The sequence below is a fragment of the Apodemus sylvaticus genome, chromosome 13, assembly GCF_947179515.1.
Source record: "Apodemus sylvaticus chromosome 13, mApoSyl1.1, whole genome shotgun sequence".
Taxonomy (NCBI): Eukaryota; Metazoa; Chordata; class Mammalia; order Rodentia; family Muridae; genus Apodemus; species Apodemus sylvaticus.
The window spans coordinates 36,446,481-36,473,513 of NC_067484.1; the positions used below are offsets into that span (position 1 = coordinate 36,446,481).

General features: G+C 51.3%; 1 protein-coding gene across 2 annotated transcripts; it reads right to left on the reverse strand.

Moving 5' to 3' along the window:
- Positions 1-64: 64 nt before the first annotated feature.
- On the reverse strand, positions 65-25,532 carry Csf1r (colony stimulating factor 1 receptor). 2 transcript variants are annotated; one of them, XM_052155589.1, is made up of 21 exons: positions 25,326-25,532; positions 21,424-21,681; positions 20,789-21,073; positions 19,092-19,228; positions 18,322-18,481; positions 16,312-16,498; positions 13,962-14,077; positions 13,700-13,820; positions 13,393-13,583; positions 12,048-12,163; positions 7,050-7,176; positions 6,821-6,925; positions 6,448-6,558; positions 5,626-5,788; positions 3,449-3,537; positions 3,231-3,328; positions 2,300-2,422; positions 2,112-2,223; positions 1,379-1,478; positions 975-1,083; positions 65-880 (listed from the first exon to the last, which is right to left on the reverse strand). In XM_052155589.1, exons 1-21 carry the CDS (start codon positions 25,372-25,374, stop codon positions 713-715), a joined length of 2,925 nt encoding a protein of 974 aa, XP_052011549.1. In that variant the 5' UTR covers positions 25,375-25,532; the 3' UTR covers positions 65-712. The 2 variants fall into 2 exon arrangements, with proteins under 2 accessions (XP_052011549.1, XP_052011548.1); XM_052155588.1 differs by lacking the exon at positions 25,326-25,532 and adding an exon at positions 23,434-23,641.
- Positions 25,533-27,033: the final 1,501 nt, after the last annotated feature.

Genomic DNA, 27,033 nt, shown 5'->3' on the forward strand with positions numbered 1-27,033 from the left:
ATGGGTGGAAGGAGGCCCTAGGGAACTTGAAGGCACCTGTGTGCTGCAAAGAACCAGACACTGCTGACTGTGTTAATGCTGTTAGTTTAATGTCGACTGTTAATGAGGACAAGTCAGCTTGGAGAGGAGCACACAGTATTTGCTCGGTGTGGACAGCCTTCATCAAGGTCCCATGCCTTCCAGCCCAGAATGACAGGGCACTAGGTAGAATGCCCCTGACTTTTAGCTGCCATTTGGCCTAGTACAAGATCCAGGTTGAGGCGGGACTGTAGGTAAGGGCGAAGGTCAAGAGTGGCGGCCAGTCCCGTGGGCTTAGGAAGGGGCCGCTGCCCCTGGACGCCTGTAGTCTAAGCATCTGTGAGGGGGGCAAGCTTTCCACATGGTCACAACCTTTGAGATATAAATCAGTCTTTGCATTGAAACTCGGGAATTTGGGACAGGTTGTTTTAAAATGGGAATAGGATGAAGAAAGTGAACTGGGGTGCACCAGCTGGCGTAGTAAATAGAGGCTAGCACTGGGAGAACCCCACTGGCAGTGATGGCCCAGGCTCTGGGAACGGGGCCTCTGACCTCCCCAGACCCCTCGTGTTCTGAAGTTTCAGAGCTGGGCCAAGCTGAGGGCAAAGTTCATACGTTCTCCCCATGTCGCCCGTCCATGGAGGAGGCCGAGCTGGGACGTGCAGAGGAGCAGGGCTCTGCTCTCCCTCCCGCTTCAGCAGAACTGGTAGTTGTTAGGCTGCAGCAGGGGCTGGGCAATGTCCCCTGGCTCACAGCAGGCCAGGTGCTCACTGGAGCTCTCCTCTTCGGGCTCACTGCTGCTGCCACCACTGCCACCACCACTGTCACTGCCGCTGCTACTGCTTGGCAGGTTAGCATAATCCTAAGGTGGGAAGAAGCAAGAGACAGGAAGCTTTTGAGGCCCAGCCCAGCCCAGTCTGCTCTAGCCAGTCGGGCATCCACTCCCTCCTCCTCACCTGCTCTCTCCTCTCCTGTCGGGCCTGTTCCTGGAGGAGGAAGCAGATCTGCTGGAAGGTGGGTCGTTTGGTAGGCTCCAGGTCCCAGCAGGACTGCATGATGCTGTATCTGGAAACAAAACAAACGTCCCACCCGTGTCAGCCTCCTCAGGACACATACATCACTCAGGAGCTGTATGTCTAGTCAGCTAGTCAGAAGTAAGTCTGAGGGCCAGAGATATGGCCCAGTGATACAGCACCGGTTAACGTGCTTGAGGCCCCTGAATTCAAAGTTTAGTATAGAACCTTAATGCAGTGAAGATGGACGCCTGGCGCTGGCTCCTTGCACACTAGGGCCGTACGCTCTGCCAACAACTACCCCACCCAAACAGATCACCCCCTCCAGGTTGAGTGCCTTTGCGTACATGTTCTTCGGAGCGAATACAGGCTGGGCCATTTGGTAGCCATCCTTCACCAATTTGTAGAACTTGCTGTTCACTAAGATGCCTGGGTAGGGATTCAGACCTGCAAAGTCCAAGATCACATCAGAGACCACACTTGCTCCCTGCTTCCCCGCCTACATGGTCTCAGGCATCCCAGCTGTAGTGGAGCAGAAATCACTCCGACCCAGGCCCCCTAGGTGCAGTGGAATGCAGTACGTATGCTTGGGCTTGGGGGGTGGGGGAGTAACAGCCGTCACCCCTCATTACCAACCACACACATTCCAGCATGGGCTTTGGAAGCAGGCGGAACAGAGCCTGGGTTGTGAATTGGAAAAGGAATCACTTGGTAGTGCAGTTAAGGACTCAGAGCAAGGGCCCTGTGCTGTCCCCCAGTAATGGGAGCTAGAAAGTGACTAGTCTTCAATGGCAAATAGGCAGGTGTCAAAGGGGCAATGGCATTCTAGGGCTACTGCAGGGTAGAGGCCAGTGAAGGAAAGACCCAGGACGTGTACATCAGCCGGAGGGTCTGAATCACACACAGGTGCTGCAGTGCTGATTCGAGTCTTCACCATGCCATGGCTCCTGCCAGCCCTTGCTCGGTCTTGGACACCAGACATCTTTGACTAGATTTCAACCATGAGATTCAAGACACCAGTGGCATAGCCAAAGACAGGTTAGCCCTAGGCTGTTCCCTGAAGCAGGATTAGCAGCTCACCAAGCGAGAAGATCTCCCAGAGGAGGATGCCGTAGGACCATACGTCACTCTGAACTGTGTAGACGCAGTCAAAGATGCTCTCTGGGGCCATCCACTTTACAGGCAGGCGGGCCTGACAAGACAGTACCATGTCACTTGGGGGCTCTCTGCAGCCTGCCCAATCAGCCACTCTCCCTCTCAGCACTCACGTTGCCCTTGACAACATAGTTGGAGTCATTCATGATGTCCCTAGCCAGCCCGAAGTCCCCGATCTTGGCCACATGTCCGCTGGTCAACAGCACATTTCGAGCTGCTACATCCCGGTGGATGCACTGAGGAAAGCAGAGAAAGATTAGTCTGTTTATCGCTCCATGAGGCTGGGAGGAGGAGCAGGAGGTCTTGGGTCCCAGATGAGCGAGTAGATACAGAGTTTGGTAATTTACTGTATCTAGTCTACTCCTGTCCAAACCTGTGCAGGCCTGAGGTCTGAGACAATTTGACGTGGACAGTTTAACGTTTGGAACGCTCCCAGCCTGTTTCCAGTGGTCCTCTGGCCCTCTGAGCCACGGCAGCTGAACTGGGCTGCTACTACCTCAGAGGCAATGAGTCCCTGTGCTGTGAGCAGTGTGTGGCCCACCTCATTCGTAACCTGAGTCTACAGTACCAGCTGCTTCCCCAAGCATTTGCATACACAATAACCTATTAGACCTCTACGCAATCCCTGAGACTACCCATTTTTGCAGGCACAGGCGCTGAGGCTCACAGAATCTAAATTGTCACAGTCAAGAGAAGAACCAGAACTCATACCATTGCCCCTTAAGACTGTTCTGAGGGTGGTGGTCTGAGCCCCAACATCCTTACTGCTCGTCCAACAAGATTGTTTGATGAGGAGAAACGACTGTTGTCTTGTTTGCTTGGCTGAGTGAGACCATTGTTAAGCCTGTTCATGGCCACATAGGGAAACAGGCGCATACCAAGGCTGAGGCTAGACCTCCAGAAGCCTGCCCTGGGCACTGCTTCCTCCCACTGCCCCCTGAGGCCCTCTGTGCACTCCTCCATTGCTTCTCACTGGGCCATCTCCCCTCCCCTTCCTCATTCCCACAGCCAGGAGGAATGCAGCCTTCCCCCACCCAGACTCACGTTTTTAGAAGCAAGGAAGGCCATGCCCTGAGCCACTTGGCTAGAGAAGTGGAGCAGGTCCCAGAGCTCTAGTGGCCGGCTGGCCTCTTTGTCCAGATCTGGAGTAGGAAAGGGCATCAGGGCAACCCTGTCACACCTGGCTCTTCCTCAGCCCCAGTCCCCGGACCCCAGGCCCATCCACCTTTCTCCCCACCCCGCCCATCCTGGCACCTCTGTACCTTGCCTAAAGAAGGAGTCACTTGAAGAAGTCGAGACAGGCCTCATCTCCACGTAGGTGTCTACACCCTGACTGGAAAAGCCACTGTCCCTGGGTAGGAAAGAGAAGTGGGAAATGATCCCATCACTGCCTGGCCCAGGCATTGTCCTCCAGATGCCCCATGGGTTCCCTTAGTCATTCAGCAGAGGGGAAGAAACCTCAAGATCAGCCAAACGTCCCTCTCTGATAAGGGAGGCCCTGTGCTACATTCTACTTGAGCAATCGTGCCCTTTTTAGCCATCCCCAGGGCCAGAGACCCCCCCCCCTTTCTGTCATTAGGCGGCTCTGCCTGCTCAAAGTTCTTCATTGCCCCTAATACCACCATGCTCCTGGGATTTCCTTCTGGTCTTTATCCTCAAAGGCAGGAAGAAGTTATCTCTAGCTGCCCCACCGGGATGTGAGTCCATTCCAGGCCCCTTCCCCGACCTCTCCACACAGCATTGCACAAGTTAGCCTCTTATTAATAAAAGTTTCTCGAGGAAGATGACACTATGGCTCGGAATAACGGTACTTCCTGCTGAGCCTGATAACCTGAGCTCAATCCCAGGGAGCCATCTGGCGGAAGGACAGAGACCCGCTTATACACACGCACTACAGGGAAATAAATAAATAAATACAAAAATCAAAAGTTTAAAATCACACAAGAAAGCCGCTGGAGAGATGGCTCAGCAGATAAGAGTACTTGCTGCTCGTTCAGAGGATCTGGGTTTACTTCCCAGCACCCACACGGTGGCTCACGCCTTTAACCCCGGTTCTAGGATGTCAGATGCCATCTTTTGGCCATTGTGAGCAGCAGAAACACAGGTAGTACTCACACTCATACAGACACACACTCATACATGCATTTAAAAAAAAATTGCTCAAAGAAGTTTGAACAGTCCCCATGGCCAGAGCAGCCAACTCACAGCATTAAATTTGCCCAGATCTAGAGCAGAGCTTAAATTGGCTCCGGGCATCTAAGCCCCAGAGACTCTCTTTCTGTGAAGATCATGTCCCTGTGGGTTTGTGTGGACAGACAACACCCAGAAACACCCAGACACTTGCTATAGTGGCAGGCCACCTGGAGAAGCACAGTCCTGCCCTGGATAGCCACTACTGATGCTGGTCAGCCAGCCAGATCTGGTTTGTAGCAGCTGCTTGACACCTAAATTTTGCCCATACTCTCAGGCTCCCAGAAGGAGAAACTAGGATCTCCCATTCGTATCCATGGAAGCGCCACCATCTCCTTGTTCTGGAAACCATATTTGTGTAGTCGCATAACTCGCGATCCATAGGTCAGACCCGTTTAGATGCCACTTGCTCTTGAAATGTCTCACACTGAGGGAAGCTTTGCCTGTCTGCGCACTTGTAGAAGGGCACCAGGGCACCTCCTCTCCCTTTAGCTCCCCCAGGCTCAGCAGCTGCCAACGCATACGCTGTAAGGACAGTGTACACTCTCCCGGCTCTGAGTCCCAGTAGCCCAGCACTAGGCCGCAAGCTACCATGACCCAAAACTGAGAGTCCAACTTAAAACAGCAGGCTTAGCCCAGGTTCCCCCTCTGTCCCATCCATGGGCAACATGAAACTTGTTTCTTCCCCTCTCTGCTTCCCCATTGGGGCTCTGTCCATTGCTTCTGGTGGCTTCCAGGAATCCCAGAACAGCAGAAAACCCTGAGGGTTTCAACACTCTCTTGTTTGAGCTGGAAACGGAGGCCTGAGTGGACCAGGACCTTCACCACAGGCCAGGATGTCTTGCTACCTCCATCCAACAACTAATAAACTCCATTCTCACTTCCCCTCAGGGGTGTAGAGATATGTGTCCTGCGGCCTCCACAGACATGCTGTGGGGACAACCAAGAACAAGCATTTCCTCCAAGTCCTCCGACCTCTAGCCAGGGATCCAAGTTTGAGCCTGGGAAAACCCTTCCACACGTGAAGGTGACGTGTCCATGAACCCAGCTCCAACTTTGAGCCTCCCATCTTTGTCCTTTGCATTCCTGGAACGTGCTGGGTATGCAGATACTTATGGAATGACTGGAATGTGTTGTAAGAAAGCAGAGTTGCCTTAAAGCCTGGGATAGGTGTTCTTCATAGCCCAGGTTGGGGGTGGGGCTTCCCATCCTGGCCTCCTCTTTATCCTGTCCTATGTTGGCCAGTTACCTGCGCACATATTTTTTCTCCAGGTGAATGTTCTTGTAGCTGGAGTCCCCTTCGGGGTCCTGAGCAGGACTCAGGCTGGGTCCCAGCATAGCCTCGGCCTTCCTTCGAAGGAAGTTGAGCAGGTCTCCATAGCAACAGTATTCGGTGATGACCAGGACAGGCCCTAAGGCAGCCAGAAGTGAGGGTGAGGGAGGTGCACCCCAAGGTCCCCACTGCCCGTGTGAATAGGACCCTCTGGCCTGGGGACCAGTATACCTGAGTTCCAATCTTGAAAAAGCCAATGACAACTTACAAAGTTTTCTAAAGAATTTAGTGTAGCCTAGTGTGACCGTGCTTGAGGCTAAGACAAGAAGATCTCAAGTTTAAAGCCAGCCTGGGCTACATAGGAAATTCCAAACCATCCTGGATTAAAATGAGGCTGTCTTTCAAAAAAGGAAAAAAAGAAGAATTTACCTCAAAAATTCTTTCTTCAGAGGAGGCCCACCACTGTTCAGTATAGGACAAAGTCACTTTATAACAAAGAGGAAGGGAGGTGACGTGTAGTCTTGGTGCATGTAAGTCTGGGGTAGGAGATTCTTAAAAGGCAGATTTGGAATTTCATGTTAAATTCCCTGTGAGTGGGCTACACGTGGCTACACACCCTCAGCTATGGGCGACCCTTGCTCTGTCTGAGTCCAAGCTAGGAATATCGGAGATTTGGAGGCAGGGATCCTACAGGCACTAAGAGCAAATGAGAAGGGGAACTTGGAGCCAGATGTCCAGGGACCCTTGGATACCGAAGACCACGAGCCCTGCCCCCACCCCACCCCATCCAGCTCTTACCTCCGTGGGTGCAGGCTCCCAAGAGGTTGACTATATTCTCATGCTGTCCCAGGTGACTCATGATCTTCAGTTCTGACATTAGGGCCTCCTTCTCATCAGCATGAGCCGTGGCTGGGAGACAGAGCCAAAGTCAGGGCAAGCAGGGGGCACCCAGAGACCCAGAGTCCAAAAGAAGGATGAGAAATATAGACATACAAAGGGGAGGTAGGGAGGGACGGAGGGGTGGAGGGACGGAGGGAGGGAAGGAGGGAGAACAGATCCCAACAGGTTAAAAGTGTGGGCAGCCATCTCTTGTCACAGCAGAGCCAGACTATTACAGCAGGCACCACTCCCCAGTCCCCAGTCCCCACCCCCTGTACCTCCCCCCACTCACACTTTAGCATCTTCACAGCCACCTTCAGTACTGCGTCTTCTTTGCCCAGACCAAAGGCTGTTGCCTCCACCACTTTCCCAAAGGCACCAGCTCCCAGAGTCTTACCTATGACACACACATGGGCTCCTTAGGTTCTGAGGCCCACAGGGTCCCCCACAGCCCCCGTGTGCCCTATGATGGGAGATCACAGAGAGTTGAGGTGCTCTCTCCCTCTCCCCCCCCCCCTCACCAAACTGCAGGTTGTTCCGGGGGAACTCCCACTTCTCATTGTAGGGCAGCTGGGTAGGGTCGATGAAGGTGTAGCTGTTGCCCTCGTAGCTCTCGATGATCTTCCAGCGCACCTGGTACTTTGGCTTCTGCAGAAGGAAAGGGAGGTATGGGGCTGATGATCTAGCAGCCAGACCTTGCGCCTCACCTCCTGTGAGCACGGGAGGACAATTTAGAAGCTCTCAGCCTGCTCTGTGCTGAGAGGGACCATGGCATCTTGTGAGCAGAGCATCAAAAGCTAGTCCGTGCTTGACTCTGCCTTGCTATGTGACCTTGCCTTCTTCAAGCCTGAGTTTCATTCAGAACTGAGCTGTTCATTCAAAGATTCGGATAAGATAATTTCCAAAGCTCTTGATGACTCTGAATTTGGTAATTCCTGGGCCAAGGTGGATGGTAGAAGTTGAGATCTATCCATTCATTCATGAACCTGTCCACGCGCTCACCCAAATAGTTTATGTTCACAGTTTTGTTTTGGGTGCTAGGAATTGACCCAGGGTCTCATATATGCGTAAGTACATATGATATGGCTAAGCTATTCTCCAGCCCTACTTTCGTTTTCAATTCTAGTGAAATAGACAAAACAGAAAATGTACCCTCCCAAACATTTCAAGTATATACCTCGGTAGTGCTGAGTTTATTAACAATGATAGGAAACTGACTTTCAGAACTCTTTTGGCCTTGCAGAGTAAGCTCTGCCGTGCCCACTCTTTCTAGCCACCAAAAGACATGACTCTGCTTGTCTCTAATCGTTGTACTGTTCTGGGGATTTCGTACCAGCAGAGCCATGCAGCATCTTCTGGGACCGAGTCCTTTCACGGAGCATCATTTTATCATCTCAATATGCCAAGGTCAGACTTTGCTCTCTTCTTCAGGCTGAATAATACAGCCTCCCAGACATTACTGAGCATCATAAATTCCTATTGTGCATGATCAGTTCATTATCGAACAAGGCAACCTCTTGGCCCCGTGGAGCTGACATTGAGTGGCTAAGAGAGACATTGAGCTTAAATATATAGATAGGAAACAGTTGAATAGTGCCTTGAAAGATGTGTAAGTAGTGTCAAGTCTGTTATGGGAGTATCTGGACACTTTCTGATTGACATTGAGGCTACAGGTTGAAGCCACATCTGGTCCTGTAATTTTGGTCAAAAGCTCCTGGCTAGGGAGGTCATCAGCCCTAGTGGGGAATATCCAGCTGCCGTTTTGCTAAATGGATGCGGTAGAGACTGTCAACTAACCTAAATAATTCTGTTTATCCCCATAGACAGTGCTATTCTCGGCTTTCATTTGAGACGCTGCTGTTTGCAACAGTCAGCAGTAACTGCAGCAACTCATGACTGACAAAGTGCTGAGAGTGGGCGCCTGGTGAACGCTGGGCCATAACGGAGACATCTGAGTCTCTCCGGGGCTCAGAGGACACCACAGAAAAGGATGTCCGAGCTGGGGTGGGCCGGAGGCTTAGGGAACACTGTCAGCCTGGTGTGAAGCACCTGCTGCCTTGAACTCACAGCAACTGTGGGTGCCTGCGTAAGACCTGGACAGGATCAGTCTCGTCATGTCATGGAAGAGGGAGAGGCTCTCAAGTGCCCCCCTCCCTGAATATCTTTAGGCAGTTAATGATTACTGGGGGTGGGAGAGACGTTTTCTTTAGTTGTGTAGCCCAATCTCTGTAAATAACTCACTCCATTTCTGCAAGCAACCCTAATGAATGATATTAGAGCATATGCATACATACAAGCACACAAACACATACAAATATATACACATGCATACATACACACATACACCCGTGTACACACACATATTCACACATATGTACACAAATTAAAGTAAAAGAGGAGTTTGGGGACAGAAAGGGGAACAGAAGCTGTGGGCAGGGGGCAAGAAAGGATAATGGGAGGTGAATGTGATCAATATCATCAATATACATTAGGTGCATGCTTGAAGATGTCACATGAAACCCATTATTATATATATAGTATATAATCGATATATACTAACAAATGTTATTTTAATTTTTTTATTATTTTATTATATGGGCGTTTTGCCTGCATGCATGCCTGTGCACCACATGCATACCCGTTATCCAGTGGGGTCAGAAGAGGAGGCTGGATCCCCTATAATTGGGTTTATAGATCATTTTGAATCACCATGTGGATGCTGGGAATTGAGCCTGGGTCATCTAGAAGAGCAGTCAGCGCTCTTAGCCTCTGAGCCACATTTCCAGCCCCAGAAACAAATGTTTTAAAACATTTGAAAAGAAATAACGTCATGAAGCCAACGAAGCAGGGTGATGTGGCAGAGAATGGTGTAAGGAGAGTCCCCGAGGATCCAGGAATAAGTGATCCAGGCATAGAGAGCACAGATGCTGGGCAGCCTTGAGATGCGTATGATCCTGACATACTCAGAAGTCAGGCAGGTGACCATGTGGCTTAGGACGTGAGAGGGGAGCTTCCGGGCAGGAAGGTCAGGAGACCTCTAAGACAGGGGCTATCTCCTAACTTCAGGGAGGAGGAAGAGGTGCTGAGGAAGAGTCCTCTGACAAAGTCAGAGTCCTCTGCACATTACACATTCTGCTGGCTCCAGTTCCCGCTCAGGTTCTCAGTAGCAGAGGAATGAGTACTTCACCTTTCCCTGCCCCAGAGGCAACTGCACGAGGACATCTTGCCAAGAGCTGCCCTCAGAAGTCCTGAGGAGGCCACATTTATGGGACAGTGGAAGCTAGGCTGGGGTGGTGGAGGACACCAAGACCAACTTGTGTTCAGTCAGGCCATGGGGACAGGAACTGGGCTGTGTCTAGCACCCTTCCTTCAAGGGTGCTGGCCAAGGGGAGCTAAAGGACGCAGGAATTGGTGTAGGGGAGGAGGTAGCCTATTGCTGAAGTCTTATGAGCAGAGGAGAGTTTACGTAGCTGCAAGGAAGACCTTCCAGCTGGACCTTTGAGAGAGAAGATGGTAGTTAGACATAAGGAAGAGCTCCCAGTGGGCATGAGGGCACACACTGTGATCCTTGGGAGAATCAGGTGTCTAAGCCTTAGCTACAGAGAGAGTCTGAGGCCATCCTCAAAGCTATAGGAGACCCAGTCCCCAAAACAAAACAAAGCAAAACCAACCAACCAACCAAACAAACAAACACGAAACACCCCTTCTAGCGATAGCAACAATGAAGACGTGCACGCCATGGCTTGGGCAAAGCGGTTAAAGTGAGCTCTGGGAGGAACTCCCTCCGGCTGGGTGACCCCTCCCGCCACTTCCATCTTCCATCTCCAGGAGTCTCTGTGGCTGCAACTGTTTTTCTCCTAGCCACTTCTGCTTCCCTTGTTCCTCTGCAGCTGGGCTGAGTCAGCCCTCCCACCTCTGCTGGGACAAGGTTGGAAGGGCTGGTCTGAGGGGGGAGGGAGGTTCAGCTGGAAGCTCGCACAGCTGAATCCATGATTGCTGAACCCCAGCCAACCTCAAGAATTCCTTCTATCTCTGGTGACTTCGAGGGCCTGCCCTTGTGAATGTGGGGTAGCCTGTGAGGTCCCTTCCTAGAAGGAGGGGTTGCTGGAATGCCAGCTACAGGGGCCTGCCTTTCTTGGGAGTTGGGCCTGGCTAAATCCTCACTGTATATCAATTTACCAGTTGCTCATACTAGCCCTAAGCTGAGGTTCTCCACTGATTCCTTGACAGAGATTGAAGAGGGCTTGGAGACAGCAGATCTTGGCCATCCTTCCCATCAGGCCTTTGGTCTGTGGGGTAGGTATTGAGCCTGGGGATGGTGGAGACATCTTACTGGAAGCTCTCCAGACCCTCCTCCTTCAATTTAGGCCTAGGCCCAGAATCTGTTCAGTGGTTTCTTTCTGAGACTACCCATCATCCTCCTTTCCTTGTCCCTATCCCTGGGGCCAGCTGACTCGGGCCCTTTTCTCTTCTCCTGTGCCTTCCCCACTGTTGCGGTTTCTTTGGGGGGGCAGAAGGAGATGACTCAGTCCTTAGCAGGAACAACCCTTCCATAGACAGGCCATGTCTCACCCAGCCCTGGGGATCAAGACAGGAGGGGCCAATTCCCTTACCTACAAAGAGACTGGCCAGAAGAGAACTGCTGACTACCCTGCCTCTTTCATGTCTTTCTTTCAGGAGCAACTCAGTCAGTGGACATCCAAGGATGAAGGGGAAAAGGGCAGCCTGGGGTAGCGGGTCCCCTGGCTTTGGGCTACATAAGAAGCAGTTAAATTTCCTGGATGGGAAATGAAAAGATACCTGGAGTGATATAGTCAGAAAACGGTGCTGTAGCGAGAGCGGAGAGACCCTAGACCGCCATGAGGTGAGGCCAGTCAGTGAAGACAGAAAGAGCTCTGGGACCCTGGTGCTTGTGGGGCACCAGAGACAGCTTTTAGTTCCATATGAGGAAGGACTTTGTATTTCTCCAAGGACAGGTAGCTATGGCAGTGACCAAGCTGTGTCTGGGTGGCAAGTAGCACCCAGAAGCCACTTTGGTGTGTGGTCAAGGAGATACCAACTTCAGCAACACTCCTATCCCAATGTGTACGTGCTAACTGGATCTGCAGACAACTTCCTCCTTGTGAGGAAGCACACAGACTGCTGCTGTCTTTGACACCTTACCCCCCCCCTCTATACATACAAGTTAGAGACTACTGGTAATAACCTGCCACCTTGACCCCATTTTACAGATGGAGAAAGGAGTTCTGACATACCCACTGCCCTATGGTCCCATAGGCAGAGACAAGCAGAGAGAGGCATTTAGGCACACTCTCGTTTTTACACCTTCTCCTGCCCCCAACAGGAAAGCTTAGGGTTGCAGCATTAGGAGCTCTTGGTGCCAGCCCATGTCGACACACGGAAAACTCCTACTAAAGAGCTCTAGTTGTATGATGGCCTGTCAGAATGGGCAAACATGAGCAGGGGCGTCCACATCTGGCTCCCTCGGCTTCCTGGTCCCGCTCTGCTGCCCAACTCACCTGCTTGTACTTGTACAAGAGCAGCAACAGCAGTAGCACCAGCAGAGACATGACAGAAATACAGGCCACCACCACCGGAGTGAACAGGGACTCATCAGGGAGCTGCTTGCTTCTTCCTGGAAGACGGGAACAGAGGAGTGAGCAGGTGGGGAGATGTGCATGTAGTCTCACCCCTCTGCCAGTGCTCAGCCACTGCCTGCTTGCATGCATACCCTAGTAATGGGGCATTATTGTGGGCAGAAAGGCCTTCTAGGGGTTGCACCTAAATTCTCCGTGGCTTTCCTGTGGTTTCCCTCTGTGCCCTTAAGAGCTCAGCGGCCTTCTGAGTCTGAGGGTCAGCTCAGGGGCCCCAGGTCTTACCTTCCTGACCTTTAATCCTAGTTATCTTGATGGTGTAGGAAGGGCACAGTTCATTTCCGTGCCCAGCTAGGAACTTGGGTCCCTTAATAGATGAGTGATAGCAAACTAGGACATCTCTGAGTATCTCAGGAATGTTATCCTTCCACAATGAAGGAAGACAGGACTTTGCTGCTAGAGGAGTGAGGGGCCATAGACGCAATGCTTGGTACATTCCTCACAATGGTTGCTCCACCACTTACAATGGCCACAATCAACAGTGACAGCATTCACAGACAAGAGTGGCGACTAGTCTGGCAGCAACTGCTCCAGGTTACTGACTGGAGGACATAACAGACATGACCCCTTAGCCAAGCAGAAGCCAACGGTCTTCCCGGTTCAATTTGTATTGAGAGCCTTGCCCAGGCCCTGACACAATAGGAGCCAAATCCTGGCTATTTAGGGGCCTGAGTAGGCTGTGGGTTTCTGAGTGAGACCAAAAACAGGTGCCGGCTCTGTGTCAGCACTGGGCAAGCCCTTGCACAGTGGCCTTGGCAGGACTGTGTCTCAGGATTGGGGAAGGGGCAGGGAACAAGAAGGGAGCTGGAGAGAGATGGAGAAAGCATCCTCTCTAGCCCTGGACTTAGGATGAGCTATATTTCTTCATCCCACTCCTCTCTCCCTCACACAAGGAAGAGCAGGAGTCAAAGGATCAGGCTCGGCATCTCTGTTTCTCAGTCCTTTCTCAATGATTGCTCCTCTTTGCCTCATTCTTTTCTTCCCCACTCCCTGGCATTGCCCTTTCCTCTTCAGTCCCCAGTGAGGGACTCTGGACCTCTCCATGTAGCGGTGCCTAGAGAGCCCTGTGGCTTAGGATCAGCCAGGGTGACCCAGAGGTGAAACTCAGCATGGCTAGGACCTTCTCCAAGTAGGAACCCTGGGTGAGGGAGCAAGCAGTCTCTCCATGCCTGATTTCCATTCTGGCTGAGGAGGAAGAATGATGGATTACCTATGGAGAAGGCCCTGAAGAACTGGGAGCTGTTACCCACATTGTTGTGGGCTCTGCAAACATAAGTCATGTTGTGCTTTAAGGTCCCAATGGGCAGCTGGCTCTGAATGATCACTCTGTGGAAGGGCTCCTGACTCAGGACCTCAAGGTGGGTATCGTTCCAAACCTGCAAGGCCTGGGCCTCATCACACCTGGAACAACAGACTTGGATTCAGGGTTTCAGAGTCTCCCACATCAGCACACCCTTCCCAGTCATGGGTGCCCCTCCTAGAGGCTCAGCCTAAGGAGAAAAAGCAAGCCCACTGACCTATCGGTGTGGCCCCTGCACTCCATCCATGTCACGTTGGGCTGAGGGTACCCAGAGATATCACAGAACAGGACATCAGAGCCATTCACGGGCATCCACGTAACACTGACTTCTGGGGCATCTGAGGGGGGAAAGGAAGGATAGAGGAGGGCAGGATCAGCCCTAGGGGTGGGGTCTCAGTCTCTTGACCACCTGCCCTGAACCTGTTACCCTCACCCCTCCCAGTACACCCAACCCTGGGCAGCCTGTCCCTGTCACTCACATCGCAGGGTAAGAGTAAAGGTCAGGTTATTCCAGCCTGCCTTGTTTTGTGCCATTAGGGAGTACTGGCCAGCCTCCGAGGCCTTTACACGGTTCAGGAAGAGCTTGAACGAGTACCTGCAAGACAGTCAAGAGATGCTACTGTTACCATCAGGTATCCTGGGCAGGACCGTTTGTTCAAGTTTCCTTTGTTCAAAGTTTCCTTTGTTCAAGTTTTGTTTCCTTTGTTCAAGTTTCAGGGCGCAGAGGCCTTGTTTGAGAGCCAGGTCCTCAGAAGTGTACCACAGAGACAGGAGAAACCACCTACCCTGGGCCTTCACTGTCCTCTCATCTAAGAGTATTCTAGGATTTTTTTTTTTTTGCCTCCTGCCCCCAAAGGTTTATTAGAGATGATGTTTGCAAGGTCCTGGGAGGTACATGACAAGTCCCTCTTCCTTTTTTCCTCTCACAAACACCAGCACCCCTACTGAACATCCCTAATGTGCTAGCCCTGTCCCAAGGGATGGCGGCAGAGACAAGAGACAGCACTGTTTCTGACCCGTGTAGCTACAGAAACCAGTGCTACCCTTGTTGGCTGTGGGACTTTAGACAGGCACTCAACTTCTGTGGTCTTCATTGGCTCTGAGAGTGGGGCTGAGGATTTTTATGGTTTGGTTTTGTTTTGCTTTGAATTCACAGACTTGGCCCGAGGGTTGAAGGGATGTGTAGTTAGAATTCTAGAGAAGAACCTGTCTTGTCACAGGGACTTAATGGTGTTCTTTATTACAGAAAAGTCTAAAGGCAAAAGCTGATGAGAACAGCCACGTTTGGCTGATTCCAGGTAGTTTTCTTAGTTTCTAACTGATAATGTGTCCATTATGAGTGTAGTTGTTGTTTGAGACAAGGTCTGATACAGCCCAGACTGACCTCAAACTTGCTACGTAGCCTTGAATCCCTGATCCCTCTGCTTCTGTTGCCCATAATACGCATGTGCCCTCACGTCCAGCTAGTGAATGCATTATTTAGGTAATAAACACATTTTTCAGGACTAGGGAGATGGCTCTGTGGTTTAGAGCACACCCTCTTGCAGAGGACCTGAGTTTGGTTCCCAGCACCAACATGGCGACCCAGTTCCAGAGGATTTGGCACCTTCTTCTGACTCTGCAGGTACCACGCATACACGTGGCACACACATATACATGCAAGCAAAGTTATACACATAAATTAAAATAAATATTTAAAATACATTTTTCCCTCAAGACAGAGTTCCTCTGTGTAGTCCTGGCTGTCCTGGAACTCACTTTGAAGTCAAGGCTGGCCTCAAACTCAAGAGATCCACCTGCCTCTGCCTCCTGAGTGCTAGGATTAAAGGTGTTACAATACATTTTAAGATGTTTTGTTTTGGTTCTTGTTTTTTGAGACAAGATTTCTCCATGTAGTCCTGGCTGTCCTAGAACTCACTCTGTAGACCAAGCTTACCTCAGACTCACAGAGTTCCGCCTGCCTCTGCCTCGCCAGTACTGGGATTAAAGGTATGTGCCACCACTGCCCGGCTTAAGATTTATTTTTGTTTTATTTTATGCATATGAATGTTTTGCCTGCTTGTATGTGTATGTACCACGGGTGTGCCTGGTGCCCATGGAGATTAAAAGAAAGCATAGGATCCATTGGATCTTGAAGTACAGACAGTTAAGGCTCCAAACCGAACCCTGGTCTTTAAAGAGAAAGTGCTCTTTAACCGTGGAGCCATCTCTCCAGCCCTAATGATAGCAAAGTGCCAGGTTTTGCTGGACAGGGCCTACAGTCACTGCTAGACTAAAATTCCCTCATTAAGAAGACAGTCTCGGATTAGTGGTTGGCTCACTAAACAACCTTTCAGGCCCTCAAGTAAAACCCTCAAGGACATGGTCCATTCAGAGACAGGCAGCACAGCTCTAGAGGTGGTCACGTGACCAGCCCAAGCTCTATGAGTAGACTGGTCCCAGCAGAGGGGGTGCGGAGGAAACATGTACCCTGAAAATATCCCAGGGCCTAAGGGGAGGACGGTTAGAAGGGGCTTCTAAGGACAATTGCTCCTTTTGCAAATGTATGATTGTGTCCCACTGGCCCCTCCCCATGTGAATTTGGCAGGCGCCTCCTGTGATTGCTATCTCAAATACTACATCTTAGGGTGGATGTCATAGTCATTTCCTACACTGGCCATGAGAAGGACAGATGAAGCTGTGAATTTCCCAGGGACCCTGACAACATACACCCTCCAGAAATGGTACAGTAGCAGAGGAAAGCACTGGGCTTCCCTTGTGACACAAGGCACACACACACACACACACACACACACACACACTTTTGTGGGGGGGTCTGACAGGCAGTACCTGTATGTGGTCCGTTGGGTATTAAACACAAGATTGTGATGGTCTCCAAAGAATGGCCCTAGGTAGGTCCAGTTGAAACGCTGTAGGCCAGGGTAGGCATCTGCATGGACTGTGAGGGAGACGCTCTCACCCACAGATACCTCCTGCCAGAGGCTCTGCTCAGAGGTCAAGTTTAAGTAGGCACTCTCTGGAAATCAATGCAGGAGATCTGGCATTAGTGGAGAGATGTTCTCCTTCATGAGTTAACTGAACCATCCACCTCTTGATGCAGGGTCTGAGTACATCTCTGCACCAGGTTCACAGCCTCCAACCCCAGCCAGGACTCAACCTCTGCCACCTCTTTTTCTACCACTATCCATCCATCCACTCAACTGTCCAAACTCCTCCCACAACCTTGATTTACTTTTCTAGTCTGGACTTATCACCTTGGACCACCAGGAAAGCCCCAATTTACTCTCTCCTCCTCTCCCAGAGCACCAGAAAGTCCTGATGATCCAAGTCTGACCAAACCTTCCACCTGCTTCTCACCTCCTCTAGGAGAAGCTCTTGGTGGGATCTCAGGGCCATCGGACCAACTGCCTGTCCTGTTTACCTCTCTAACCTCCTGTGGCACCTCTCATCCATGCCAACATGGCCCCACTGGCTGTCTCCTTCCTTGAATCCAGTGTGAAGAGCAATCTTAATCGCCTAACAGCCACTCCATGACCTGGAGCCCTCTTGCCCAAGCGTCTGAGCTTGCCCTCCACCAACTTCAACCCTGAACACACATCTGGGAAAGAGTTGAATGACCACACACATTTATGGAACTGACTCCTGAGTGCCTGATCTAGGCAGCAGGTTGGCTGGTAGTGTACCAGGAGGACAACCTTGTGTGAGTTCTTCCTCTCTTCCCTTTACCTTGTGTGCTCTGAGGCCACTGATTCACGCTTCCCCCATCTGCTCCCCTCTGACTCTCAGTCAACACATGGCCCCTCAGCAGGCCACGCTGCTGGAGCGTACTCAGAGCCCCTTCTCAGCCTGCTGTGGTGTGGGCTTCTCAGCCTGTGGAACGCCAGGCAATGGGAGGGCACCTTAAGCCCATCATTCCTCATCGCCGTGGTTGGCACCCTCACCACTTTCTCCAGCATGGTCTACGTCCATGATTGTGGCCGCTCTCCCCTTCCTGGAGCGCCAGGGTGAGTCTTCTAAACGCAGTATTTGCTTGCACACTCTAGCAGTGTGGGTCTCACCAGGGCTTCTCCTGGGTTCTCCAAATGTTATCATTGACTTTTAATGCCCTCACTTTTTTCCAAGTAAAAGAACTGAAGCTCAAAGAGGTTGTTCGTTATAACGTTTGGCAGAGCCATGTTGGATGACATGCCAAAGTGTGTGCTCCTGACCGCCAGTCTCTTCTGTGCGAGCCCTGGGGAGACCTCAGCCCTGACCTCTCAACAGGGTGGGGTGCAAATTCTCCACCCACTCTGTTAAGGCGCCATAGCCAGCAGGCTCCTGCCTCAGCTTCACTCCCTCATCACCACTGGGCACATGAGGGAGGCCTGTGCTGTCCATGTCAGATGTTCCTAGCTGCTTCAGGGTCTCAAAGATCTCTTTCTTCCCTCGGGGCTTGCACATGGCGACCGTCTTCTAGTTGTTCTGCTCCCTCCCTTTCTCACTGAGGCCCAGCAACTCCACTATCACCCATCGCGCCCCAGGTTAGAGGCCTTGGTTAGAGGGACTACTGGTGTTTAAGGATACAATCATGACAGAGAGGCACTGTCTGCTGGTGTGTCTATATGATACCTTAATGCTCTCAGAAATGAATGACGCCCATGAGCAGCAGTAGGGAGCTGCTGGGCTCTGATCCCAGCCCGGAACAGAATACACTAAAGTCAACCATGACCCACACTCTACTGGAGGAGGTTGAGGGCCTAGAAAGCCTCCTAAGACGGGGCTCCAGGATTATGCTACCCTCTTCCCACCATCACCTTCATCTCCCAACAGCGCAGGCCTCCCTCACGGCCTGATGCTCACCCACCACCCGGAAGTTCATGGAGACCGTGCGCATGCCAGCATCATTTCTGGCCACACAGGAATAGTTGCCAGTGTCTTGGAAGTCCACAGCATTGAGGCTGAGGGTCCGGACTTTCTTATAACAGTTATCTTGGAAGTCACTGTTTAGGGGGATTTCCAGCTGTAGACAGAAAGAATTGAGATGGATTTAAGCAATCCAAAATTGTTTAGGGTCCGAATTCAAATCCTCTATCTTTAAAATGATGGTCTGCCTGTGCATGGCAAGGGACTGAGCTCTGAGTCTCAATTGCTTCATCTATAAAATGGGAAGAATTTCGGTGCCCTGCCCCTCTGTTAAAGTGAGGGTTGTGTAGATTCAAAAAGCAAGGGCTCTGAACTGGATCTGAGAACATGATTCACATGAGGATGAAGAAGCTAAGAGACAGCCTCTCCATGCCTTCCAAGGGACCCTAATCTTCCCTCTCACTCAAAGGCTTTCTGAAATAGCCGCTATGCCGCCATGCTTCTACGGGAGCCTAGGAATTCCTCATTCTGTCAGAAGGGGGTACTCTACAAGGTACAGGGTAATCCCTAAAAGTCCGAAAGGGGTTAGATTGCCACTCCTATCCCCTAGCACCCCGAGTCAGCTGCTGCTGTCACAGGGTCTCAGACCCTTCTCCTCAAGGCCACAGCCATGTCCCCGGCCCAGAAAGCTATTTGAGGTGAAGATGCCTCAGTGCTGAGGGGATGGACAGACTTCACCTTGTCATCTCTGTCCCCTGGGGACTGACCTTGGTGTCTCCATGTTTGAGGATAACATCGAATCCAACGTCCGCATTAGTGGCTGAGCACACGATCTGAGCAGCCTCCCCTCGAATCCGCACCAGCTCAGTAGGTTCCAATGTTATGTGTGGGGCCTCTGGGCGGGCTGAGATCAGAAACACAACCCATGAACCCCTGGGCTCACTGGCACTGGGCCCAACACCATGGGGCAGAATACTTGGTCAGGGTCCCATTATTCTACCATTCCAAACCCTGGGGGCAGCCTTGATACCTCTGTGTTCCCAACAAGCAAGTCCCTAGGAGAGTCTGCTTGCTATATTACCCACAAGTCCTGCTTCCCAGCATTGTTTCAGCCTCTCGCCTCCCATGTCATCCCCCTTCTGACTGCCAAAGTCAGGTCCCTCTTTTGGGCCCCTCACCTGTGTAAACATTTACCCTCAGAATAAAACCAGTCCCTGGCTGGTCACAGTGACACACACCTTTGAATTTAGCACTCAGTAGGCACAAGTAAGAGTTCTAGTTCAGCCAGAGCTAAATAGTGAGACCCTGTCTCAGACAAAGGGGGCAGGGTCCGTGGGATGCTTGCTGTAGCTGCCAGGCTTTGCCTCCTGCACTGCAGCTGTACCAACCTGGTCCATCACAGGGCTAGCATCTGCCCTCTTTCCTTTAGTACTTTGCTTTCTATGCCTTTGAATGATGGCTGCTCTTGTCCCATCAATTTGGTGATAGTGGTGCTGCTGCTGCTGGTAGTGGTGATTTGTTTGCAGTGCGTGTGTGTGCATGTCCATGCAAAGGCATAACACGATTCTTATACAGAGATTAGAAGACTACCTTAGAGAGTCACCATGTAGGTCTCAGGGATCGAACTCAGGTCTTCAGCCTTGGCAGCAAACACCTTTACATCTCACTGGTTCCTTAACACTCTTAAACCCCATTTATGGATGTGTGGGTATGTGTATGCACTCATGCATGTGTGCGTGCATGTGGCCACGGTACCCATGTGAAGGTCACAGGACAACTCGCTACAGTAGAAGTTCTCTCCTCTACTAGAAGGGTTCCAAGCGTCCAACTTGGTCGCTAGCCTTGGTGGCAAGTGCCTTGACATACTGAGCCAGCCCCTGGTGTTTTTTGATCCTGGGTATCATTACATAGCCCAGACTGCCCAATGCTGGGATTACAGATGTCCTCCACAATGCCCAGTTCTAACTGGTGGCCGTTAGCCCCAAAGTTTTTTTTGGAGAGTTCATGTGTAGAAGAATTAGCTGCCCCACTACCTCCCACCCTGGCCTTTCCCAGTTGCTTCTCCTACACAGTGTGCATTTACCTTCTAATCTGCCTTTCTAGTAGAATATCTATTCTAAGTAGATGACGTCCTCAGGAAGCAGCACCGTGCCTGACACGGAGAAGTCACGGAGCAGGCCTAGAAATTGAGCCTAGGATCCTGAGGGATGGAGACTGCCTGGACCAGGCAGGACACATGGAGGTCCACCTACAGTGAGGATTCCTATCCGGAATGCTCTTCCGTCAATTTGCCCTGTTTAACTCAGCACAGCCGGTCTCATGGTCAGAGTCCCACCCTGCACACCTCACCCCACTTGCCCCAGGGAGAAATAAGTAGTTGAAAGAAGAGAGAAGAATTGTTTCTGTCTTCCCTGTACCCATGCCTGGCTGGTTTGTTTTGTTTTGTTTTTCGCATCCTACATACCTCGATTCACCTTAAGCCAGATGCCAATGGAGGTGGATTCCATACCATTCACCACAATCTTGCACATGTAGGTGTGGCTGTCAATGACTTTAGCCTTGTGGATAATGAACCCTCGCCACGGTGAGAAGGAGTAGACCGTTTTGCGTGAGACTGGCCTGCCCCACTCGCGCACCAGTGAGACTTTGTCCTTCAGTGAAGGGTCAGTGATCAGACAGGGCAGCACAGCTTCCTGGCCCTCAACCACTGTCACCTCCTGTGCTAGCATATTCCAGGGCCGGGCAGGATCTGGGAAGAAGAGGGTTCAAAGTGACAAATGAATATTTAGTGACTGGAGGACCAAAAGCCTGAATATTTGCCCAAAGTCATACTGTACTGGACCGTTCAGAGAACATTCCAGGTTGGCTTCTAGAACCAGGTGCTCCTAAGGTACTTGTTGCTACATGACCTCAGGCAAAAGATTCAAGGCCACCGAGGCTCAGGAGAATAGGCGTGATTTACCTCACAAGCATTAGCATTGCTATAGATGCTTGGTCATTGCTAATGCTCACACTCATAAACTGAGACTCACCACACTATGTAGTGTTGATGCCAGGAGCTAGCCCTCCTGCCCAATGTAGGAAAGTTGGGGTCCTCACCTTTGACATATACGTGGATGGTGGTACTGCCCCCCATGGGGTCTTCAAGATCAGTACAACGGTAGGTCCCAGTGTTTTTGAAGGTCGCGTTTCTTGTGGTCAGGATGCTTCCAGGAGATTCAGGGTCCAAGGTCCAGTAGGGAGAGATGGGGCCATCCCATTCCACACTGCCATTACTCACACATCGTAGGGTCACCGTTGCACCCGGCTCTACAACCACCTCTGGGCCGCTAGGCTCGATGACAGGGGCTCCCTGACCTGAAGGAGGTGGCAGACACAAGTGAGGCCTGGGGTGTACCCCAGATGTTCCTCAACCCTGGACCATGCTTTGTAAGGGATAGTTCTGGTACTATCTGGTACTGGTACTTGAATGAGTATGTATCCATCAACCAACTCTCAACCCTATTGACATCTGCCATGCCCAGGAGGCTCATCTCTGAGACCGGCCAGGGCACCTCCATAGCCTCACATGTAGGCTTCTCCACAAAGCCATGGAGGCCCAGCCTTCTGCATCATATCCCACCTGAGGAGAGGAATCCTGTCCTTCAATTTCATGTACAAAGCAGGCTGGGATTGCAGAGCCAAGCCCATGTAAGCAAGACAAGTTTCAAATAAGCCACTGGAGAAATGGATGGCCAAGTCCTGACTTCCCTCACTTGAGAAAGAAGAAAAGACATGTGAATTCTTTGCCCTATAGAACGAGAGTTTCCAAGTGTCTCCTGCTGCTCCCACTCCTACCTCTGGGCATTGGGTCTGGGCATTGCAGGGTGACCTGAGGCCATCCATCCATCCTCCTCCCTTTGTCTTTTCACCCACAAGTGCAGACAGTGAACACATTTCCCCACCATGCTGGGCTGTTCAGATGCCAGGAAAACTTTGCATCATCGCCTGCTCCAGTAAAGACTCATCTGGGGACCCAGATGCCAGGCTTATGAAGGAGACTGCTGAGGTGCCCAGTCTGCCCTCGCTTCCCTGGGCCTGCTGGGTTTCTTGGCAGCCAATCTCTTTTAAGGAAAAATTTGCTTGAAGGAGAAAGGAGAACTCAAACCCCTTGTCAGGTCTTAGGGAAACAGGCCTGTGTGGTGTCAGCATTTTTCCCAGGCTTGAAATAGGGGGGGGGAGGGGGGAAGTGAGAACTGATTCACAGCCTCTAAGGGCCTGGCAGGCGCCCCCGGCCTGTGTGGGCGGAAACACATTGCTGGCACCCGGCTGGCCCTGGTTTCCGCCCAGCCTGTGGCCCTTCGACACTGGTGTTCTCACTTCTGCTTCCCTGGCCATTGTCCTTCTCACACACTGAGGGACTCTTGGCGAGGGGACAGTGTGCTGGGTCTCAGAACACACGGTGCACAGTCTGTCTATGCTGTGCCACTGTCCTGTTTGCTGATCCCGCAAGTCAACCACTCCTACACAGTGACAAAGCAGCCCCAAGGACATCAAGCCCTTAGAGTACTCCAGTGTTTCCTACAACTGCTCTCAGTGGATAGGACACACACACACACACACACACACACACACACACACACACACACACACAGAGGCTGGAGCCCAGAAATGGAAAGTCTTTTCTCACCAATGATTTCAGTCTGGTTGAATGTCTGCTCTGATTCAAACCCACTGGAAACATGAGGCCCATCTGCCCAAGCTTCCAACCAGCCAGATGTAGAACAGAGGAGAATAGTGGGCCACTGCTGATGTGGGGCTGTGGCTCTCCTGGGCAGGGTTCAGCAGGAAGAGGGACAAGCGATTCCACCCCAGGCTCACATCGACAGTGGCTAGGGACCCTGATAGCCATTGACCCTCTGTGAGCATCAGATGCTCTTCTGTCCTGTGAAAACAATCCCAGAAGCCACCTAGAGGGCAGCAGAGCATGGAAGTCCTCCTGCCCGGGCCTACTGCTCTCATCCCACATTGCTAATGTCCCTCTTGGGCCTGCTGCGTGGTAGCTAAGGACCTTAATTGGAAAGGTCACAGCTTACATCTTTGGGTTCTATGACTCTGCTCCTGCCTTACCTCCCAGACATTTTCCCAGCCTCCAGGCTACTCTGCTCTGCTTATCTTTGTCTCCTGTCTTGGCCTCCAGGAAATGTGCTCCAGGAGAGGTTTCTGTCTTATTTCTCCCTAGCCTGTTGCCCTGGATATCTACACAGAACAGGGCTGACGCATTCCATGTACGCCACATGCTGTTCTCACTTCCTGCTGGCATGGTTGGCGGGAGAGAAGTCCGCTCATCACTGCCTTCTCTTGGATGAGCGCTGGTCCCCCATTCTTCATCTCACATCTCCCCTCTCAAATTCTACCACTCAAAGAGAAGAGGCCAGTCTCTCTCTCTCTCTCTCTCTCTCTCTCTCTCTCTCTCTCTCTCTCTCTCTCTCTCTCTCTCTCCCTCCCTCCCTCTCCCCACCTCTCTCTCTGCCTCTAAATACTTCAACACTATTCCAGCTCCCACTCAAAGCCCCCATGGTCCCACCCGCTCACCAATAATCTGCCAGGTTAAAACCTTCCCACTGATATCTTTCACCTTCTCTTCCTTTTGGAACTGGATACTGGACAGACAGACACGTACGCACGCATGCACGCGTGTGCACACACACACACACACACACACACACAGGCACTCATTCACTCATATGCACAGCACACACACAAACACATACACACACACACACACACACACACACATGAATGCACACACACAAACACACTGCCCCACAAGCAGCTTTCAAGATAAAGACTGAAAAAACAGTGAATCAAAATCACAGGATTTTCTGGAGTGAGAGGAATAATTGTCTCTTCCTTAACTGAGTCAGGGCTGCATTAACACGCACATCTGTCACATGTCCTTTGACAGTATTCTTAACAATGTGGGCTTTCTCACGCGTGCCAATCCCATTCTACTAGGAACGTGTCAGTGTATGAGCCAGTGAGATCGGCCAAGCCAGCAAAGAGCCTTCGGTGGACTGTTATCTCACCAGGGGCCAGTAGTACCAATTCCCCAGGGACCAGAGTGAGACTGTCCTTTCCCACCATCTTCCCTCAAGGTGTTTCCAAATAATCAGTGGTGTGGTATAGAACATGTGTATTAGGCCAGGCAGAGCCTAGATGTGATTCTTGGGCCGCTCTGGGCCATTGATGTTAGTTCTCACGCTCAGTCAGACCCCTTCTGAGAATGGTAGTTCTGAAGCAGCTTCTGCTGCCCGAAAATTTGGGGGCAGGTACCTAGGAAGACAGTGCCTGGGGAGACCCTCTCTGGCCTCCCCCAGGCCCCTCTCTGGCTCAGTTACTTATTCACTGGATTTCTTGTTCATGTGTGTTCTCCTCCAACCCCTGTCCAAACCTTTCACCCCTGAGCCCTGGGCCAGAAAGGCCTCTTCTTTCCTCTAGCCTGACCCTTTCCCCCAGGCCTTCCAGGTCCTACTTAACCACAGCCTGCTGGGCTGTCCAGCTGGTGGAACCACTCAAGGAAGAACAGCAAAAGCCACTGAGCTGTGGGACTCAAGATTTCCTCAGAAATGCAGGTCTCAGTCCTGACCGAGACCTATCAGAGTCTGCCTTGAAGGAGGCTCCCAGGTAATTTCCCGTGTGTGCAGGAAACATCCGAAAGCGTTGCTTTCAAGTTTAGCCCACTACCACCCTCCCACCTGCTGGCGAGCAGATGTGAATAGTGGTCCTGAAAATACCAGGGCCACGCTCCGAGCACACGGTGACTCAAAGGCTAAGCTCAGACACATCTGCAGCACTGGCCGGGTGGATCCACCCACTCTCACCGACTCTTCTTGCCAGATAGACACACATCTGCACTCTTATGCCAGAGCGGTGGAGGCAGAGAACGGGGCACCTACTGCAAGACAGCGATGCCCCTTTTTGTAGCATTCCCCAAGCACCCCTTTTTCTGCCCTCCTTACCATGCCAAACTGTGGCCAGCAGCAGGACCAGAGGGGCCCCCAACTCCATAGCCCCCAGGGGATAGCGTGGGTCGATGCAGGTTGGGGAGTCGGCTGGGCACGGGGCTCCCAGCTGCCAGGTCTGTGAGGACGGGAACAGATGAGCACGCTCTTGTCTGCTGCACTGGCTCCTCTTCCCCTTTTTTTTTTAGGTTGGCTGAAAGGGAACTACAGAATTTGGAAATATTGGGTCTCTAGAAGAAAACAACACACACACACACACCAGAGGAAGAGGCAGAATCTGGGGCCAGGCTCAACTGATCCTGAAGGGAGGTGATCAAGTTTGAGAGACGTAGGAAGCCTACGTCTAAGAAACTTAGAGAAAAATCATGCCCCAGAGCGGCAGCCGGTGAGTCAGGAGCATAAATAGGCGTCTCTGAGCAGCAGGTCTAGCTGAGAGAGGCCAGGTTAACTGGCCCTAAATTCTTCTGACTTTTCTCATCTGCCTTCAAGGCAGAAGGCCTCAAGGTAAGAGTAACTGGAGATTTGCGCTCTGACAGTAATGAGTCTCCTACAGCAGCAACTAACTGGAAGTCTGCACTAATTGTTCTAAACCAAAGCCACCCTGGGTTCCAAATATAGCAAGTCCTGTAGACAGATCACCCTGTGATGAGATTATCTCCCTAGGTGAGAATGGTCACCCCATGAGAAGAGATGAGGTTACCCCTAAGTAGGAACCATGGGAACCAAACTGTTTCCTCAAGCCATGAAAGTCAGGAATGACTCTGGAACCAAATGGTAGAATCCAACAGCACCAAACCTGAGCAGGACTCTTACCCCCTGCATCAGGTCTTCTCATATTTAAACCTGAACTCTTCCCCAGAGACAGGCCCTTGGACGCTTCAAGTCCTTTCCTGCATTTAGCAATCACTTTTCATATTTGACTTCTAGGACAAATGGCCAGACCCTGATTTGCTGAGATTTGTCCTGGTTACCAGGAATTCTGGTAATGATACTATGAAGTATGTATTTGCTGAGACTCAATCCCCAAAATCTTTGCAATCATCAAAGCTGTCCCTTTTACAAACAAACCATTGAGGTGACTGGCAGCTGGCAGCTGTTGGGTGGCTTCAGGATGGAGCCACCTGAAAGACTAAGGGAGATAGAAGTTTCTGGTTAAGTAGAGGTTCTTAGAGGAGGGCATGTCCCATTGTCCCCAGATCTTCATCTGGGGGTCTCTAGCCCTTTGTCATGTCCTGTGTAACAAATCAGTAGGGGGCTGGAGAGATGACTCAGTGGTTAAGAGAGATGACTCAGCGGTTAAGAGTACATACTGCTCTTGCAGAGGACCTAGGTTCAAATCCCATCACCCACATGGTGGCTCACAACCATCCACAACCCCAGGGGACCCAACAGGCATGCATGTGGCACACACATGTGTAATGCATTTAAAACATTCACATGTAAAGTGAGATGCTATAGTGAATTAATGAAACCCATGGAGGATCGTGGTCCCCCAATCAATCAAGAAGTGCGGTAAAGTGGAGACTGGGTTCCTAACTTGGACATGAGCTCTCTCCGTGCAGATGGTGTCAGCATCAGATAGAATTAGAAGACACTCAGCTGGCGTGTTACAGAACAGATAGTTGGCTTGCTGTAAGGCGTAATCCACTCCCACCACACACATTTGGTTATAGATTCTTCTGTGTTGATAGAGAAAACAGGAGAC